This window comes from Neoarius graeffei, chromosome 28 (genome assembly GCF_027579695.1).
Source record: "Neoarius graeffei isolate fNeoGra1 chromosome 28, fNeoGra1.pri, whole genome shotgun sequence".
In the NCBI taxonomy this organism is placed as follows: domain Eukaryota; kingdom Metazoa; phylum Chordata; class Actinopteri; order Siluriformes; family Ariidae; genus Neoarius; species Neoarius graeffei.
In genome coordinates, this window is record NC_083596.1 from 20339359 (window position 1) to 20359706 (window position 20348).

The following is a 20348-nucleotide window of genomic DNA, read 5'->3' on the forward strand; positions in this document are numbered from 1 at the left end:
AACAAAGATAACTACAATGCTACAAAGTGTGGCAAACTTAAAGCATAAGGAATGTTATTCTTACACATTTCTGCAGGGTGTTGTGCACAGATCACATCCTATATCATGTCATATTTCTCATCATTTGAACTTGTCCACTGGGGGGCAGAAGAGTAAAAACCAGAAGGCCACTCAGTAGACTGCATACCTCCGCCAAGCTACATATTCAAATTTGCATCAAACTCTAAGGAATTGTTCCTTGGCCCATGGCTCACCTTTCCTCAAAATTTCATCAAAATCCATTCACTACTTTTTGAGTTCCATTGGGAACAGGCAAACAAACTGAGGCAAAAATGTAGCCTCCTCCACCAAAGTTGGCGTAGGTAACAATGAAAGAACTAAGTCAGTGTGGTGATGCAGGTTGTAGCGTTGCCACTTTACAAAACCAGGGTTTCTGGTAGCTCGGGTTACTGACTGAGTAGAGTTTCTTCTTCAGCATCATGGTTCTCTGGTTTTCTCTCACTTCCCAAAAACATGGAGGGGGATGTGCTAAATTAATACTAGATGTGGATGTGAATGTGTGTGAATGGACTGAGGAAGTGGGGAAGCCATGGCTTAATGGTTAGAGAAGCAGCTTTGGGACCAAATGATCACCAGTCACCAGTGGATGAGCAGGAATGGCTGAAGTGCCCTTGAGCAAGGCACCTAATCCCCAACCGCTCCCCAGGCTGTTCTGGGTATATTGTACGTCGCTCTGGATAAGAGCGTCTGCTAAATGCCTGTAATGTAATGCAATGTAACTGGTGTCCTGTCCAGTGCACATTCCTGCCTTGCACCCAGTGTTCCCAGGAATGGCTCAGGATAGGGAAGACTTTCATTGAGTTGTAAAGTTTCTGCTGCTGAGTTGACCCACTGACATGTTCAACTCCACTGGCAGACACCTATGCGACTGTGTGTACATGAAGCCCTAAGATATAAATAAAAACCAAGTCTTTACGTAAGAATAGTGTAAAGAGTAAGTAAAAACTTGACATAAGACCTCACTCTTCAGACAAAAACAGAACAAAGGCTGCTGGGTTTTACTGTAAAATTAAGAAGCAAGTGCGACAGTCAAAGTGTCCAGAAGAAGTGTTACTGGTTCTGCAAGATGCTCAGTAAAACTTGCACCTCATTTCCTTATAAAACTGCACTCATTGTACCTGAGACTACCATTTTATTACCTTCACCAATGTTGGTTGAGGAGGTTATGTTTTCGCCTCTGTTTGTTTGTTTCTGTTCCCAGTGTAACTCAAAAAGTAGTGAACAAATTTTGATGGAATTTTGAGGAAAGCTGAACCATGGGATGAGCGGCATGGTGGTGTAGTGGTTAGCACTGTCGCCTCACAGCAAGAAAGTTCTCGGTTTGAGCCCAATGGCCGACAGGGACCTTTCTGTGTGGAGTTTGCATGTTCTCCCCGTGTCTGCGTGGGTTTCCTCTGGGTGCTCCGGTTTCCCCCATAGTCCAAAGACATGCAGGTTTGGCTAATTGGTGGCTCTAAATTGACCGTAGGTGTGAATCTGAGTGTGAAGGGTTGTTTGTCTCTGTGTCAGCCCTGTGATGATCTGGTGACTTGTCCAGGGTGTACCTTGCCTCTTGCCCATAGTCAGCTGGGATAGGCTCCAGCTTGCCCACGACCCTGCACAGGATAAGCATTTATGGATAATGGAAGGTGAGCCATGGGCCAAGGAACAATCGATTGATTTTGATGCAAATCTGAATATGTGGCTTGGTGGAGGTTTACACTCTACCAAGTGCCCTTCTAGTTTTTTAAAGCAAAGTCTTGTTGCACCAAATATTGACTTCATTTCTTTTATTAATTTGCACTAACAGTGGTAGTGCAAATTGTTACTCTTGCTCAGGATCGTTCTTTTTTCTCCTAACATTTTTTTAGGATGCTATTTCTCCCTCAGTTTTCAACCAATTATTACCAAATTTCACATGAAGAATACCTCTGTGCTGAATTACATTGCTCTGACTTTTGGTGCTGATCTGGATCACTGATGCGGAATGATCCATGAAAAACGGGCTTTTTAAAATCACTTAACTGTCAATTTTCATGATTGAAAAAAATCAGGTTTTTTTTCCAAATGTATTTAATGGATTTTTTTTTTGTCCCTTACAAGGAACCACAAGTTACAAATACAGTAAGCACATGAAACAACCAACCGACCAGACAAAAACTTATTTACAAATAATAATGAATAATCACAATAATAAAAAAAATAAAAACACTCAAAACATGATGGCACACTCACTGGTACAGAGGCAGGGGATATTAAGGCATTGGGTTGCCCAACAATTGTACAGGGGAAATGATTGTAAGGTCATTTTAGAGCCCTAAGAAATTGAGGGCCCTTTACAAAGTCCAAGAAGGAATTCCACATTTCTTCAAACAGTGCATATTTTCCTTTCAGTGAATGTTATTTTTTCCATGGCTATAACTTGAACAATGTCATCTAGCCAGTCTTTTATAGTCGGCCTCTGTATCGATTTCCAACATTTTGCAATAGTCCGTCTGGCTTGAAGTAGGCTTAGGGTAACCATCTTCCTGATAGCTCTGCTGAGATTAATGTCCTTTGGTATGAGTCCCAAAACGCACGTTCTTGGGCACATAGGAAGATTCACCTCTGAAGTATGTGAGAGTGTCTCAACAACCTCTCTCCAAAATTCTTGTATTTTTGAACAAGTCCATAAACAGTGGAAAAGTGTCCCTTTGTGTGTTTCACATTTAGTACAAACATCAGGAATATTACCATTGAAAGGATTCAAAACCTCTGGAGTGATATACAGCCTCATAGACCATTTATATTGTAACAGTCTGAAACTTGAATTAGATGTTTGTGATTGGGCACAAATAGTTTGCCATTCAGACCCAGTTATCTGCACACCAAGCAAGCCTCTTGTCCTCAGGTGTCTCTGTTGACCCAGATGACAGAATCCTATAAAATAAAGAAATAAGTCTTCTCTGGTGTGGACTTACCACAATTTTTTCTACTGCTGGAAGTCGGGTATTGAGAGGTTTTTTTGGGTCTTATATACAAAGTCTCTGACTTGTAAGTATTTGAAGAAATGTTTAGCAGGTATGTCAAATTGTTTCCTGATATCCTCAAATGACATGAGAACATCCTCCTGAAAGAGATCAGCTAATTGGCCAATGCCTTTGTCTGCCCATAGTTTGAAACCCTTGTCTTTTGCCCCTGGATGAAAGTTGTTGTTTCCCCAAATGGGTGTGAACTGTGATAGATTCTGGGAAACCTTTAGGTAGCTATGAACTTCATGCCAAACACGAATGGAGTTGGAGACAAACGGGTTACTTGTGGATTTCTTTAGTTTATCAGGTTTGTCTGAGTACAGATACATATGAAGAGGTATGTTAGCTGTTGTTTCTCTTTCCATGGTCACCCATGACAGGTATGTACTGGGCCTAAACCAGAAGGAGGTAGTCCAAAGCTGGCAAGCCCAGTAGTACCATTTGAGATTGGGGAGTTTCAACCCTCCTCTGTCATATGGCAGATATAGTAGAGAAAGGCATAATCTCTCTCGTCTGTTACGCCATATGAAATTTCTAAAGATTAGTCATGTTTTGGAAGAAGTTTGTTGGTGGTGGAAGTGGTATACATTGAAATAGGTATAGTAATTTGGGTAGGACATTCATTTTAAGGATATTAATCCTGCCAATCATTGAAATTGGCATTGTTGTCCATCTGTTATTAAGGTTAGTCACTCCTGATATCACTGGGCTATAGTTAGTGGAAACAAGATCCTCTGTTGAATGGGTAATTTTGATCCCCAAATAAGTAAAACTTGATGTGTCTTTTTAAATGGGGTTTGTAATGGGGGACAGCTTCTCTCTGATTGTTTAAGAAAGAGGATATTTGACAGATTCATTCACTTTATATCCTGAAATTGACCCAAAAGTATTTATTAACCTAAGGAGATTTGGAATAGAGCCCTTTAGCTGAGTCAGGAATAAAACAATGTCGTCTGCGAATAGTCCTATTTTATTCTCCACATTCCCTATCCTGATGCCAGTTATACTACTGTTTTGTCTAATTGCAATAGTGAGTGGCTCGATTGCTAATGCAAACAGAAGGGGTGAAAGGGGGCACCCCGTCTGGTGCCACGTTGAAGTTTGAAGGGCTGGGAGGTTACAAAGTTTGTCATGACTAACGTGCTTGGGGAGTGATCTAGCATTTTCACACACTTACAGATGTAGTCACCAAACCCAAATCACTGAAGCACTTCAAAAAGATAATTATGTTCCACCTTATCAAACGCTTTTTCAGCGTCCAGGGAGATTATAGCTGTGTCTGGGCTTTCCCTCCTCACATCTATAATATTTAGTAGTCTTCGAATATTGTGGAAACCTTGACAACCTATTATGAAACCGTTTTGATCAGGGGCTATCAGAGAAGGAAGATGGTTTTCAAGATGTCTAGCAAACACCTTTGCTATGCTATTTTGCATCCGAGTTTATAAGCAAAATGGGACGATATGACCCACACTTTATGTGGGGTTTATCTGGTTTTAAGATCAGTGTTCTTAACGCATTGTATAAAGAGAGTGGTAAATATTCGGCTTCAACTGATTCCACTAACTAACATATCAAAGAGTGGTGGGACAAGCATCGCCTTAAAACACTTGTAGATGTCTATGGGTAGTCCATCTGGACCTGATGCTTTCCCTCCGTTCATGTGGGATAGCGCTTCAAGCAGTTCCTCCTTTGTGATGGGAGAGTCTAGCTCCTCTTTTACCTTTTTCTCTAAAGCTGGGATGGAGAGCTGGTCTAAAAAGGAGTGTAGCTCATTAGTATCTGGAGACTCTGACCGTATAAAGGTTCATATAATATTTTTGAAAAGCTTTATTAATTTCTGTTGGATTCGTTGTTGTCCCACTTTCAGTTTCAATCTCAGTGATAGCCCTTTCATTTTGCAGTGTTTTAATCCGCCATGCTAGTAATTTATCTGCTGACTCTCCCTGATCATAATATGACTGCTTTAGCCGTGTGATACTGTTTAAAGCCTTACTTGCTGTAACATCATTATATTTAGCCCTTAATTCTGCGAGCCTCTGTACATTCTCCGGTGTATTATTCACTGAGAGCTCCCTTTCTAGATCTTTAATATCTCGCTCAAGTTCAGTCATATGGAGATGCGTCTTATTTGAGTTGCTACTAGTATATGAAATCATTTGACCTCTAATATAGGCTTTGAAGGCTTCCCATCTAATAGATGCTGAGGTTTCATTTATAATTATTGCAAAGAACATCTCAATATTTCCTTACACAAAGTTTAGAAAATTCTGATCATGGAGCCATCTTGGGCTAAGCCTCCACACTGTTTTGCCCCTGGCATATGACGTAAGGCGGTAATGCAAAAATAATAGGGCATGATCTGAAATAACTATGCCTTTGTGTTCACAGTCCTGTATATTAGCCGCAAGAGTCCCAGAAATTAGAAAATAATCTGTGCGAGATTGTGTTTGGTGTGTGTTTGAGTGGCAAGAATATTCTAGTGCGGTGGGATTTCTAATCCTCCAGATGTCACAAAGATGTAGCTCTGACATGAAGTGACCTATCACCTTTCGGGTATTAGTGTGTGAGGAGTCATTTCTCGATGAGCACTCTAGGAGGGGGTTAGGAGCACAATTAAAATCTCCACTCATAATTATTTCACCTCGAAAGGAGGAAACCGTCATGAAGAGGTTACTAAAGAATGTGGCATCGTCATTATTCGGTCCATAAACATTTACAAGAATCATTTCTTGATTCAAAAGGGTTCCACTAACCATCACAAATCTACCTGTAGGATCTTGGAGAAGTTTGTGAATCCTAAAAGGGACTGATTTATGGATAAGGATTGCAACTCCTCTTGCCTGTGAGGAGAAGCAAGATGCTAGAATTTGTCCAGGCCATCTCTTCCTAATGCGCACAATCTCATCCGACAATAAATGTGTTTCTTGGAGAAATACAACTTTAGCTTGGAGGTGTTTAAGTCTGGACAGTACTTGCTTAATTTTAATTAATTTTCTCATACCCCTGACATTCCATGAAACAATATTGAGAAAAGGGGCCTTACTCATAACCCAGTCTAAGTAATATTACAGTTATATCAACTCCTCTTCCACCAAAGGGAACCAGTGTGCCATCAAAACATGAAAAATAAAGAAAAGAAAAAACAGTAACAAACGCCCCCTCTCTAGAACGGAGACGGAGCTCTCCTAATACCCTGTGCCCCAGGTTTTTTTTTTAAATTTTGTTCAGGGCGGCAGGGTGTAACTTTCCTTGACCTTCAATTGACAAAGGTGAGCTAGCGCAAATTACTGTGACTTTAATCATGGTCTCAATCTAGTTACTGTGCCTCACCCGGGATAGAGTCCACCAGGGGGTGAGGTATTGGTTTTGGTCGGGTTTCTTTTGTTTGTTTGTTTGTTTGTTTGTTTTGTTAAGGATATTAGGGGAAAACGGCTGGATCCATCTTCATGAAACCTTCAGGATAGATGGGCATTGGTCTCAAATAGAACCTTCAACATTTTGAGGGTCATCCAGTCAAGGTCACCAAAAAGGTCAAAATTGTTTTTGTTGTGGCTACTGCCTCATATAGCGGTGCTAGCCACTACATCATCGCGCTGTAAGAATGTAAGTGTCCTGATCATGCACTGCTCATACACGTGTTCCGATTAAAATGGCCGGTGAGTGTATACAATTCGGTTCACCATTCGAAATAAATGGACGAGACTAAAGAAATTGCTTTCAGACATGTTTATGCTTATTACAGAAGGAAAGTGCGTTCCACTGAGCTCTAGCGCTGGGCCATTTCCGGGAAATAAGTGTTTCAGTCATGGCGACAGCGTGTGTGTGTCAGCCTCGGTTTGGAGGTTTCAGTTTCGAAAACTGTAAGAGGTAAGAGTAGAATAATATAAAGTACAGACACTTGGTATATTTTACTTCTGTGATTATTCATTTTTGGATTACGCTTCATTTTTGTGGCTACTGCCTCACAGAGTAAATATATATGCTATATTTACTGTATGGACATGGTATCAGAAAACAATTTGATTTATAAGCAGTAGCCACATGGACTCATAGGATACCTTTTTTTTTTTTTTTGATGATTTCTTCCTTCATATTCATCATAAGTGCTACCGGGCGAGGTTTGTTTTGCCTGGCAACACTTGTTACTATTGCTCTTTTATAATATTTTTAATATAGAAACTTTTAATTGCAATATTTTCAAGCCATCTTTGCTCTACACCATTTCTTTGCATGTGCCTAAGACCTTTGCACAGTAGATTAGAATAATACACGTTACGTTACATACACATTCGAGCAACAATGATTTGCACTGAATTAAGGCATGCCATTTTCACCCATCTGTATGTCTAGGCTTATACAAAAGAGAACTACAGGATATTGCACAATATGGCTTTTTTTTTTCTGACACAATCAAGTGTCTATCTATATCTGTGTAGGTACATAATGATGCAACTTCTTCTGTTTTGTATCAAACAAAAGTTCCTATCAATGTCGTATTAAACATGAAGCATTTATCTACTCTGATGTTAGATAATAACTCCTCTTGAAAACTGTATTCATTATTCCATTTAACACAGTGGTGCAAAGCTTTCAAAACCTTTGCTTGAGCCTTGTTTCCTCTTGCTCTAGTTTGATTAATCTTTTAACTACGGCTTACTGGTCAAAGGTTTTGTATTCTGATCTACTTTAATATCGACCTCCAGCTGGCAATATGGAAAACTCAGGAGAACTGGACAAAACGAGAAAATACACTGAATCCAATGCAGTGCAAATGCGACATGGTGCAGATGTTTTATAAGAAAGCGTCAGGCATCTTGAACTTGAGCCATGTGCCTCATTTGAGACAAAAAGATCACATGTCCTCAGAGTTTTTTGAAAAGCTGTATGACAGGTCTGGGGTGTGTACGGCTGAGAATACTAAGAAGAGGAAACAAAAAATGCAATTGGCTTCAAGTGCATGTTGCATTACAAGAAGGAACAGTTTTCAAGCGTGTGATAGGAGGAGGCGAGATGGGGGCAGGGCTCAGCTCTAACTTTATAATCAGGTAGTTTATTGAAATGACAGGGATTGCATTTTAACCTCGAGGCAACTCAACAGCACAGAGCTCCTAAAAGAAGAAGCCATAGGATGAAAAAATACATGGATTGAAATGCATCAGATGTCAGGACTGCACTCAGGTCAGTATTTATGGAGCTAATTTTGAAGATACATTAGCATTCAATTACATTAATATTCAATTCAATTCACAGAAAGCCAATGGATCACTTGGGCAGGTCGTATGATTTCCTGGTAATGTCATTTGTTATGTGACTATGAGCTGACAGTCTTGCTTTCACTATCTCAAAAATGGAAAAACACTGGCTGGGTTCTGTGTCAAACTGAAGTGAAACAATGACACTGTGTTGTGTGGTGTTTTGTCAGAAAACACGTGAGCACACAGTTGGTGTATTGTTGGAGATATTTGTGGTCCTCAGGAACATGAACATGTCCAGATCTCAATCAGCAGCTCCAAACTCTTTGAAACCGATGTTGTAACAAACAAACAAACAAAACCACATGACACAGGTCACATGACTTACTTTTGGACTATAAAATGTGCCTAGAGTAGGCACTCTTAAACTTTTTGAGCAAATGACTCCAAATGGACCCCAAGAAAACTAATTTTTGTGTTCATTATCCTGACTTCTCTTGTTCCATTGAGACATGGATGGAGAAATTTGTCTATATTTTATTACTGAACCATTTTCCTAGCAGTGTGTCAAAATGGTGAAAAAGACTAAATGAGCAAATGGTAATTTATTTGACTGTGATTCCCAGAAACGTACTGGGAACATGAAGCAAAATGATCTGCCAGAAGAACATGACAATTCCAGTGTTGAAATTAGTTACAATGTTGAGAAAAAAGTTTAATAATAGGGTGGCATGGTGGTGTAGTGGTTAGCACTGTCGTCTCACAGCAAGAAGGTTCTGGGTTTGAGCCTCATGGCCGATGGGGGCCTTTCTGGGTGGAGTTTGCATGTTCTCCCCGTGTCTGCGTAGGTTTCCTCCGGGTGCTCCAGTTTCCCCCACAGTACAAAGACATGCAGATTAGGCTAATCCTTGACTTGCAAGTGATGTCAAAGCAAAATAGAAACCCAGATGTCGGCCATGTTGATGGATATATGTACAAATGTGGGGTCAAGCGAAATCCCATACAAAACATAATCATGTGTGCGCAACTCTCCTTGTTTTTCCACTGCTTTAAGTGTTCTTTTAGCTATGCCATTTCTTTGTGCTGTATATGGTTGTGGTCACAACAGTACTCGTGACCGTGGCAAGTTCCGATTTTTTTAGAATTCCGTCTGCGATTCGGAAAGAAGGCGAGGAAATTCTGAACCTTAGTACGGAACGGAGACGAGGTGATCGGGACACTTCGTCCAATGCCATTTCATCCAATAGTTAAGACATTTCGTCCAAAGCCTTTTTCATACGCGCTATCAATTATTTTATATTTCAAGTATTCCGGTGTGCGTGAACGAAGCCCTGCGAGAGCGCCACTCTGCGCCTAAAGATTTAACATGATCCAGCTGGATTTAAAAATTAATAACTCGACCAATGGAGCTTGCAGCGAAGCCAAATTTTACAGGCACCTCCCTCTAAGCCTCCCCCTTCGAAAGTGTCTCTGGTTGGTAGGATTGCGCTTCGGCCGGGGATTCGCAAACGAAGCCCCCGCGAGAGTGTTGGTCCGAGCCTGAAGATTTAATATGATCCAGCCGGAAACAGAGACATGCAAGCGTGCAGCCTGCAATGACGATGGAATTAACTCATCCTAGAGTCACCAAGTGGCACGGGCTGACGTGGTTACCCCCCTTTAGAAGTATCTTATCTGCAGAAAAGTCTGACTTTTTTTTAAACAATATGGGTCAAACCCACACATATCTCTCTTCTCTTTTGTATCGAATCTTCGCTCGATCGTTCAAATCGTGGTAATACTGAGAAAATTCAGCATTGTTTACAGACACGCTTTCAGTGGCTGGCGTCCTAGCTGCTTTGTATATCCACTATCATGGCAGACGCTCATGACCTAGCACATTTTGATCACGTGGTTGCAAGTCATCTGCTGGTGGCTCTAAATTGATCATAGGTGTGTGAGTGTGAATGGTTGTTTGTCTCTGTGTCAGCCCTGTGATGATCTGGTGACTTGTCCAGGGTGTACCCCGCCTCTCGCCTGTAGTCAGCTGGGAGAGGCTCTAGCTTGCCCGCGACCCTGCACAGGATAAGCAGTTACAGATGATGGATGGATGGATGAATGGATGGATAAGTTTAATAATATCATAAAAAACTGTGTGGTGGTCTGGGAAAATCCATCTGATGTTGCTCTGAAAGAGAGAGAGAGGTTAGACTTTTATTTTGCTTTGTGATCAATAAGTAATCACAAAAAAAAGAACCAAGGCACACTGCTTTGCAAAAATTAAAAAGCCTTTAATCAGTGGCTGGGGCGGCACAGTGGTGTAGTGGTTAGCGCTGTCGCCTCACAGCAAGAAGGTCCTGGGTTCGAGCCCTGTGGCTGGCGAGGGCCTTTCTGTGCGGAGTTTGCATGTTCTCCCCGTGTCCGCGTGGGTTTCCTCTGGGTGCTCCGGTTTCCCCCACAGTCCAAAGACATGCAGGTTAGGTTAACTGGTGACTCTAAACTGACCGTAGGTGTGAATGTGAGTGTGAATGGTTGTCTGTGTCTGTGTGTCAGCCCTGTGATGACCTGGTGACTTGTCCAGGGTGTACCCCGCCTTTCACCCTTAGTCAGCTGGGATAGGCTCCAGCTTGCCTGCGACCCTGTAGAAGGATAAAGCAGCTAGAGATAATGAGATGAGATAATCAATTGCCTTAGTGGTTATGCATTTCAACTGACATTCTTCATCAGGGCATGTAAAAACAAATAACAGCTCACAAATATATCAAGGTATATCAAATATATACCAAAAAAAAAAAATCAGATTTTGACCAAAAAAACCCCCAAACAAACAACTTTTAAGACCGCTACAACATTATGACATTGAGATACATGGAAAAAGAAACTACATTTCAGGAAATCCTGAATATTTCCTGACATTTTCAGAAATATAAATAGTAGAAAATGAAATCTTAGGTAAATATTGCATAATTTTGGCTGTCGTTGATAGGATGTGATATCATATTCTGCAGTGGTGATTTTTAGTTTTTTACCTTGATGTAAATGCATTTACCAAATATTAAGTTTGGCAACATGATGCAGTGGGTAGTGTTGCCAGCTCACATCTCCAGGGTCTTGGGTTAAATCCTCTGAGCTCTGGGTTCTCTGGTTTCTTCCCACCTCCCAAAACATGCTCCGAGGAGAATTAGCAGGTCTAAATTACCCCTAGGTGTGAAGGTGAGTGTTTGGTGCCCTGAGAAAGACTGGCATCCTATTGAGTGTGTGTATACCCACCTCACTACCAGTGTTCCTGGGATAGGCTCTGCAGGATCCTGGATAAAGGATAAAGCACTTACTGAAGCTAAATATGAATTTCATTCCACTAAGGTAATAAGCCGCAGTACGGCTGTCAGCAGAGAAGAATGGATAAGGCATGACTTGTTCAGACATGTTAGAATTCCTCTTAAATGTTTTCTACCACATTTAAACTAAATTGAAACTTTTTAACCTTGTCTCTTCCAGCAGATATTTGAGAACCGTTCTTCAATATGGAGGAAGAGACCCATGAAGGCTCATGTGGCCTGAAAGAAAAGAGGAGTTTATATTCATTCAGGAATGCAAACTGCCACTATGGCTCCATAGCCAGCGAGCCAGAACAGAACCAACCCCTCACCACTAATATAAACGACGACATGCCGTCTCGCCAGAGATCTTACATTGCCGTGGCTGTGCTGTGCTACGTGAACCTGCTCAACTATATGGACCGCTACACGATCGCAGGTAAAGTAGGCAGCTCAACTTCTACAGTGGTGCTTGAAAGTTTGTGAACCCTTTAGAATTTTTGATATTTCTGCATAAATATGACCTAAAACATCATTAGATTTTCACACAAATCCTAAAAGTAGATAAAGAGAACCCAGTTAAACAAATGAGACAAAAATATTATACTTGGTCATTTATTTATTGAGGAAAATGATCCAATATTACATATCTGTGAGTGGCAAAAGTATGTGAACCTCTAGGATTAGCAGTTAATTTGAAGGTGAAATTAGAGTCAGGCGTTATCAATCAATGGGATGACAATCAGGTGTGAGTGGGCACCCTGTTTTATTTAAAGAACAGGGATCTATCAAAGTCTGATCTTCACAACACATGTTTGTGGAAGTGTATCATGGCACGAACAAAGGAGATTTCTGAGGACCTCAGAAAAAGCGTTGTTGATGCTCATCATCAGGCTGGAGAAGGTTACAAAACCATCTCTAAAGAGTTTGGACTCCATCAATCCACAGTCAGACAGATTGTGTACAAATGGAGGAAATTCAAGACCATTGTTACCCTCCCCAGGAGTGGTCGACCAACGAAGATCACTCCAAGAGCAAGGTGTGTAATAGTTGGCGAGGTCACAAAGGACCCCAGGGTCACGCTTTTCGGTCTTTTGTCATGCACTCCCACCACACATTGTATTTCTCACGCTGAAAAAAAATTATAATATAAATTTCTCTGGCGCGCCGCTATTGCTATGGAAACGGTAAACAAGCACGTCCCCCATGAGTAGAGCCTGCCACTTACTAGCCAATCAAAAAAAGGGAAGGGGCGGGGCTACACAATCGGAAGCACTATTGTATCTGGGTCGATAACACAACAACCAATGGAAAAAAGCATTGTTATCCCGGGAATTGTTCACGTGATTCTGCTACAACCATCTTCTGAAAGTTTTGTTCAGTGGACACCATGAGGATGAGCTCCGAGCATCACAGAGACCAGAGTAAGTCATATCCTGTTTTAATGTTGCAACAAATTCACAACTTGTTTGACACAAGAAATGACAACTTGCCTGCTGTGAGAGAATGTTGCCCAGATAATTAGCATGGACCTGCATGTGGGTGCGATGCGAGTGCATGGGTAGAGCAGCCAGGAATAGATGCAGTTTGGGGATGATATCGAGATGCATCAGTTTTAATACGTCTGTGCTTCGATAAAATCTCATCTCATTATCTCTAGCCGCTTTATCCTGTTCTACAGGGTCGCAGGCAAGCTGGAGCCTATCCCAGCTGACTACGGGTGAAAGGCGGGGTACACCCTGGACAAGTCCCCAGGTCATCACAGGGCTGACACACAGACAACCATTCACACTCACATTCACACCTACGGTCAATTTAGAGTCACCAGTTAACCTAACCTGCATGTCTTTGGACTGTGGGGGAAACCGGAGCACCCGGAGGAAACCCACGCGGACACGGGGAGAACATGCATGTTCAACAGGCATATTTACAAATCGTCCACTTTTGACTGATCATGTCTTCCTTTTTCCCTTCTTCCTTTACTCATCTACTTTAGTGCAGGTGTTGCGTACCAATTTTCTCCACCCAGTCCTGATGGCAGCCTTTCTTTTCCATTCGTTGATGACACCTCCACATTTAAGGGCATTTTTACAAGTGTCTTTGTATCATAGTTTTGGCCTTCCAATTTTACAGGTACCTTTTGCTAGCTCACCATACAAAAGAGCTTTTGTAGGCCTGTTGTTATCCATTCTTGTTACATGTCCAAGCCAACGAAGGTGACAGGCAACCAGCAGGAGTTCTGTATCTTTTACTCCAGCTCTTGTTAGGACTTCTTCATTACTAACAAAATGATCCCACTTGATCATTTAGATAATCCTCAAATGCCGTTGTTGCACTATTCTTAATTTACGAACTTGATGTTGATAGAGAGTCCATGTTACACTACCATACATAAGCAGTGGCACGAGGCACTGGCTATAAACTTCAATTTTTGTTGATGTTGTCAGATCATGCTGCCGCAATCTCCTGAAAGCACAAGGTACTGCCTGTATGCAAGCTGTTACTTCCTCTTTCATTTCAGTCATTGGTGACATAGCTACTGAGGTACTTGAAATAATTTACAGTAGAAAGTTTAACACCGTCTATGTAGAAATCAGTATCAGGTCCGATCAAGAGCGTAAAAACGGTGTTGATATTGGTGGGGACGTAATTTGGTTAAGTGCCCCAGTGTGCCATGGTTGTCGCACGAAATGTGGCCTACACTGTACAAATGATTGGTTGTCCATTCCTTTGTGTTATTTTGATTTTTAGCACCAGGTACACTTAGTCTTAGACTTGGGCTAACATCTGCATGCATACGGGCAATACATTATCACACAGAGAAAGTGGACATTAAAGTTGCTGTGAATTTCGCTGTAGTGGATGACCTACCCAAAATACAACAACACAATCAATCAAAATTATGTGCTGCTGCTTCATTTTCACACAACTTTTACTATTTTCACACATTTGAAACATCATGTGCTTCCTTTTGAGTTACTGCAATTTCAGAATCTGAAAGTAATGTAGGTATGGGTGGTAGAAGTGTGAAGAGTTTTTTGGTAGTTGTAGTGCATTTTGCAAAAATGTTTATTCATTAAGTTGAAAGGGTTAAGTGACAATTGTTTCACATTTTTACATTTTATTGCAGAGGTTACATACATACGCATATACACATGCATATATACATATGCATATACATGCAAACAATGAGCAAGAAAAAAGTAAATATAAGTAAACATTTTAGCATTACCTACAAGCATTTATTTGGGTGTGTGGTGTGTGTGTGTGTGAGAGAGAGAGATTGCAAACAGAAACTCCTTGCTGTTACAGTAAATATAAGTAAACCTTTAGCATCACCTACAAGCATTTATTAGTGTGTGTGTGTGTGTGAGAGAGAGAGAGAGAGAGATTGCAAACAGAAACTCCTTGCTGTTACAGGATCATCTCATTATCTGTAGCCGCTTTATCCTTCTACAGGGTCGCAGGCAAGCTGGAGCCTATCCCAGCTGACTACGGGCGAAAGGCGGGGTACACCCTGGACAAGTCGCCAGGTCATCACAGGGCTGACACATAGACACAGACAACCATTCACACTCACATTCACACCTACGGTCAATTTAGAGTCACCAGTTAACCTAACCTGCATGTCTTTGGACTGTGGGGGAAAACGGAGCACCCGGAGGAAACCCACGCGGACACGGGGAGAACATGCAAACTCCACACAGAAAGGCCCTCGCCAGCCCCGGGGCTCGAACCCAGGACCTTCTTGCTGTGAGGCGACAGCGCTAACCACTACACCACCGTGCCGCCGTTACAGGATCATATGATAAAAATGTCATATGTCCTCCTTACGTTTTCTTTTATTGCCCGACATCACTGCCTGTGTGCTGTTTTGCTGTAGCAGCGAGCTGGATGCTGATTTTACCGCTTGCTACTGCTTACAGCCAGTGACAACAAAAAAACATAGCAACGTCAAGGCAACGGGAGGTGGACCAATCAAAGCTTCATAAAGCTTTTTTACCTGCTGTTCCCACCAATAGTCAGCTGTCTTTGAGAGGTCTGTTCACAACTGAAAATCAGCTGGAAGCGATACTGCGTTTGGTGTTTTTATTCAGCGTTTCCCGCATCGCGGCTTCTCCATTCAAAAATGGTATGGACGTTTTAAACTCAGCTGAATATTGGTATGGACGTGTCCATACCGTCCATACGCATTTTTTACGCCCATGGGTCCGATACACACAATCTCTGTTTCGGTGGTATTGATCCGCAGTCCCATCTTTTTAGCAGATTCATTATAAGCTGTAAGCAGTATCTGAAGTCCAGTTGGTGTATCACTGAAGATGGCTTTATCGTCAGCATATTGAGCTTCTCTTATATATTCCATCGGAACCTTGGTCTTACGTTTGAGTCTTTTCAGATCAAACAAATCTCCATCATAACGGAACCTGATTTTTATACTATGCTCGTGTTAAATTTTCTTATATGCTAGCCATAGAAGGACTGCAGCATAAATTCCATTAAGGGTAGGTGCCAGTTTGCATCCTTGTTTGACTCCACTGTTGTGATCAAAGGCTCTCATAAGTTCTCTGTCTTCTATAAGCCTAGCATTCACATTGGTGTATAGCTTTTTGATGATTCTGATGAACTTCGCAGGGCAGCCGAGCTTTCCTAAGATGTTAAAAAGGAGCTCATTGACCGTGTCAAAAGCTTTTGTGAAATCCACAAAAGCTATGTAGAGGTTTCTTTGCTGTTCTCTTGTCTTCTCCATTACTTGGTGGAGTGTAAAAATGCTATCTACTGTGCTTCTTCCACTGCGATACCCAGATTGTGACTGTGGATAGATCTTCTCAGAAAGAATTTTCAGCCTCTGAAGAAGGATGTCAGCAAATACCTTTCCAACTACACTCAGTAGAGATATTTCCTCTGTAATTACCACATTGGTTTCTGTCGCCTTTTTTTTTTTGAGGAGTATGGTGATGTTTGGATTTATTAGGTCCGGTGGTATATTTTCTGTTGTCCAAAAGATTGTGAAGAGGGAGAGCAGAAAGGTTCTCGGGCAGGTTCCTCCATTAACGAGAACTTCCGGAAGGACCCCATTGGGTCCTGGACTCTTTCCTAACTTGGTATTTTTAAGAGCTGTGTCAATCTCTTCCTCCGTGATTGGATCATCCAGAGATTCTATGACAGGTTGTTCTATATCTTCAAGGATGTTCATATTGACTTCTGTTGGTTGATTTAGTTGTTCACTGAAATGTTCAACCCATCTCTCTTGAGTGTCTTGAGGTGTCGTTAACAATACTCCACCCTTAGATTTAACTGGATGCGAGTTTTTTGTCCTTGGACCATAGACAGCGTTTAACCTTGCGTAAAATTCTCGATAATTTTTCTCTTGAGCAAACTGTTCACCTTTTACTGCTTGATTTTGAAATAAGCAGAATTCTGAATTATACCAGCGAATTCTAAAGGAAAATGTCAGGACATCTGTCCATGAACTGAATCTCAAGAGAAGGTGGGTCATGCAGCAAGACAACGACCCCAAGCACACAAGCCGTTCTACCAAAGAATGGTTAAAGAAGAATAAAGTTAATGTTTTGGAATGGCCAAGTCAAAGTCCTGACCTTAATCCAATCGAAATGTTGTGGAAGGACCTGAAGCGAGCAGTTCATGTGAGGAAACCCACCAACATCCCAGAGTTGAAGCTGTTCTGTATGGAGGAATGAGCTAAAATTCCTCCAAGCCGGTGTGCAGGACTAATCAACAGGACTGATCATCTTAATTTCCCTGAGGGAACCCTCCCAAAGGGATCAATAAAGTTTTATCTAATCTAACAGTTACTGGAAACGTTTAGTTGCAGTTATTTCTGCACAAGGGGGTCACACCAGATATTGAAAGTAAAGATTCACATGCTTTTGCCACTCTCAGATACAGTGCTCAGTGTAAATGGGTACACCCCCTTTGAAAAGTAACATTTTAAACAATATCTCAATGAACACAAACAATTTTTCCAAAATGTTGACGAGACAAAGTTTAATATAACATCTGTTTAACTTATAACGGGAAAAAGTAAGGTTAATACAACCCCGATTCCAAAAAAGTTGGGACAAAGTACAAATTGTAAATAAAAATGGAATGCAATGATGTGGAAGTTTCAAAATTCCATATTTTATTCAGAATAGAACCTAGATGACATATCAAATGTTTAAACTGAGAAAATGTATCATTTAAAGAGAAAAATTAGGTGATTTTAAATTTCATGACAACAACACATCTCAAAGTTTGGACAAGGCCATGTTTATCACTGTGAGACATCCCCTTTTCTCTTTACAACAGTCTGTAAACGTCTGGGGACTGAGGAGACAAGTTGCTCAAGTTTAGGGATAGGAATGTTAACCCATTCTTGTCTAATGTAGGATTCTAGTTGCTCAACTGTCTTAGGTCTTTTTTGTCGTATCTTCCATTTTATGATGTGCCAAATGTTTTCTATGGGTGAAAGATCTGGACTGCAGGCTGGCCAGTTCAGTACCCGGACCCTTCTTCTACGCAGCCATGATGCTGTAATTGATGCAGTATGTGGTTTGGCATTGTCATGTTGGAAAATGCAAGGTCTTCCCTGAAAGAGACGTCATCTGGATGGGAGTATATGTTGCTCTAGAACCTGGGTATACCTTTCAGCATTGATGGTGTCTTTCCAGATGTGTAAGCTACCCATGCCACATGCACTAATGCAACCCCATACCATCAGAGATGCAGGTTTCTGAACTGAGCACTGATAACAATTTGGGTCATCCTTCTCCTCTTTAGTCCGAATGACACGGCGTCGCTGATTTCCATAAAGAACTTCACATTTTGATTTGTCTGACCACATAACAGTTTTCCACTTTGCCACAGTCCATTTTAAATGAGCCTTGGCCCAGAGAGGACGTCTGCGCTTCTGAATCATGTTTAGATACGACTTCTTTGAACTATAGAGTTTTAGCTGGCAACGGCGGACGGCACGGTGAATTGTGTTCACAGATAATGTTCTCTGGAAATATTCCTGAGCCCATTTTGTGATTTCCAATACAGAAGCATGCCTGTATGTGATGCAGTGCCATCTAAGGGCCCGAAGATCACGGGCACCCAGTATGGTTTTCCAGCCTTGACCCTTACGCACAGAGTTTCTTCCAGATTCTCTGAATCTGATATTATGCACTGTAGATGATATGTTCAAACTCTTTGCAATTTTACACTGTCGAACTCCTTTCTGATATTGCTCCACTATTTGTCGGCACAGAATTAGGGGAATTGGTGATCCTCTTCCCAGCTTTACTTCTGAGAGCCGCTGCCACTCCAAGATGCTCTTTTTATACCCAGTCATGTTAATGACCTATTGCCAGTTGACCTAATGAGTTGCAATTTGGTCCTCCAGCTGTTCCTTTTTTGTACCTTTAACTTTTCCAGCCTCTTATTGCTCCTGTCCCAACTTTTTTGAGATGTGTTGCTGTCATGAAATTTCAAATGAGCCAATATTTGGCATGAAATTTCAAAATGTCTCACTTTCGACATTTTGATATGTTGCATATGTTCTATTGTGAATACAATATCAGTTTTTGAGATTTGTAAATTATTGCATTCCGTTTTTATTTACAATTTGTACTTTGTCCCAACTTTTTTGGAATCGGGGTTGTAATATAACTTAGATTACATATTTTTTAGTTTTACTCAAATTAGGGTGATGCAAAAATGAGTACACCCCACAACAAACTACATCTAGTACTTTGTATGGCCTCCATGATTTTTAATGACCGCACCAAGTGTTCTAGGCATGGAATGAACAAGTTGGCGACATTTTGCAACATCAATCTTTTTTCCATTCTTCAACAATGACCTCTTTTAGTGACTGGATGCTGGATGGAGAGTGATGCTCAACTTGTCTCTTCAGAATTCCCCATAGGTGTTCGATTGGGTTCAGATCAGGAGACATACTTGGCCACTGAATCACTTTCACCCTGTTCTTCTTCAGAAATCCAACAGTGGCCTTAGATGTGTGTTTAGTCATGTTGGAAAAGTGCATGACGACCAAGGGCATGAAGTGATGGTAGCATCTTCTCTTTCAGTATAGAGCAATACATCTGTGAATTCATGATGCCATCAATGAAATGCAGCTCCCCGACACCAGCAGCACTCATGCAGCCCCACATAAGGACACTGCCACCACCATGTTTCACTATAGGCACCATGCATTTTTCTTTGTATTCCTCACCTTTGCGACGCCATACAGTTTTGAAGCCATCAGTTCCAAAAACATTTATCTTGGTCTCATCACTCCAGAGTATAGAGTCCCAGTAGTCTTCATCTTTGTCAGCATGGGCCCTGGCAAACTCTAGGCGGGCTTTTTTGTGCCTGGGCTTTAGGAGAGGCTTCTTTCGTGGACGGCATCCATGCATGCCATTCCTCTGCAGTGTACGCCGTATTGTGTCACAGGAAATAGTCACCCCAGTTTGGCTTTCTACTTCTTTAGATAACTGCAGTGAACTTGCATGCCGATTTTCTTCAACCCTTCTCATCAGAAGATGCTCCTGTCGAGGTGTTAACTTCCGTGGACGACCTGGACGTCTCTGTGAGATGGTTGCAGTTCCATCTTTCTTAAATTTTTGTACCACTTTTGCTACAGTATTCTGACTGATAAGTAAAGCTTTGCTGATCTTCTTGTAGCCTTCACCTTTGTGGCGTAAAGAAATTTTCTTTGGGGAATTCTGAAGAGACAAGTTGAGCATCACATCCAGCATCCAGTCACTAAAAGAGGTCATTGTTGAAGAATGGAAAAAGATTGATGTTGCAAAATG

At 41.4% G+C, this 20348-nt stretch overlaps 1 protein-coding gene across 3 annotated transcripts in view; it reads left to right on the plus strand.

The window, feature by feature from the left end:
- Nucleotides 1–8068: 8068 nt before the first annotated feature.
- spns3 (SPNS lysolipid transporter 3, sphingosine-1-phosphate (putative)) overlaps nt 8069–20348 on the plus strand; it is a 58721-nt gene continuing 46441 nt past the window's right edge. The window contains exons 1-2 of one of the 3 annotated variants that reach the window (XR_009651875.1): nt 8069–8231; nt 11723–11980. Coding sequence is in view for 1 of the 3 variants with exons in the window: in XM_060912844.1 (XP_060768827.1) it covers nt 11749–11980 (232 nt within the window). In the remaining 2 variants the exon portion in view is untranslated. The remainder of the gene's footprint in view (nt 8232–11722; nt 11981–20348) is intronic. The other 2 variants (XR_009651876.1, XM_060912844.1) reach the window with 2 other exon arrangements.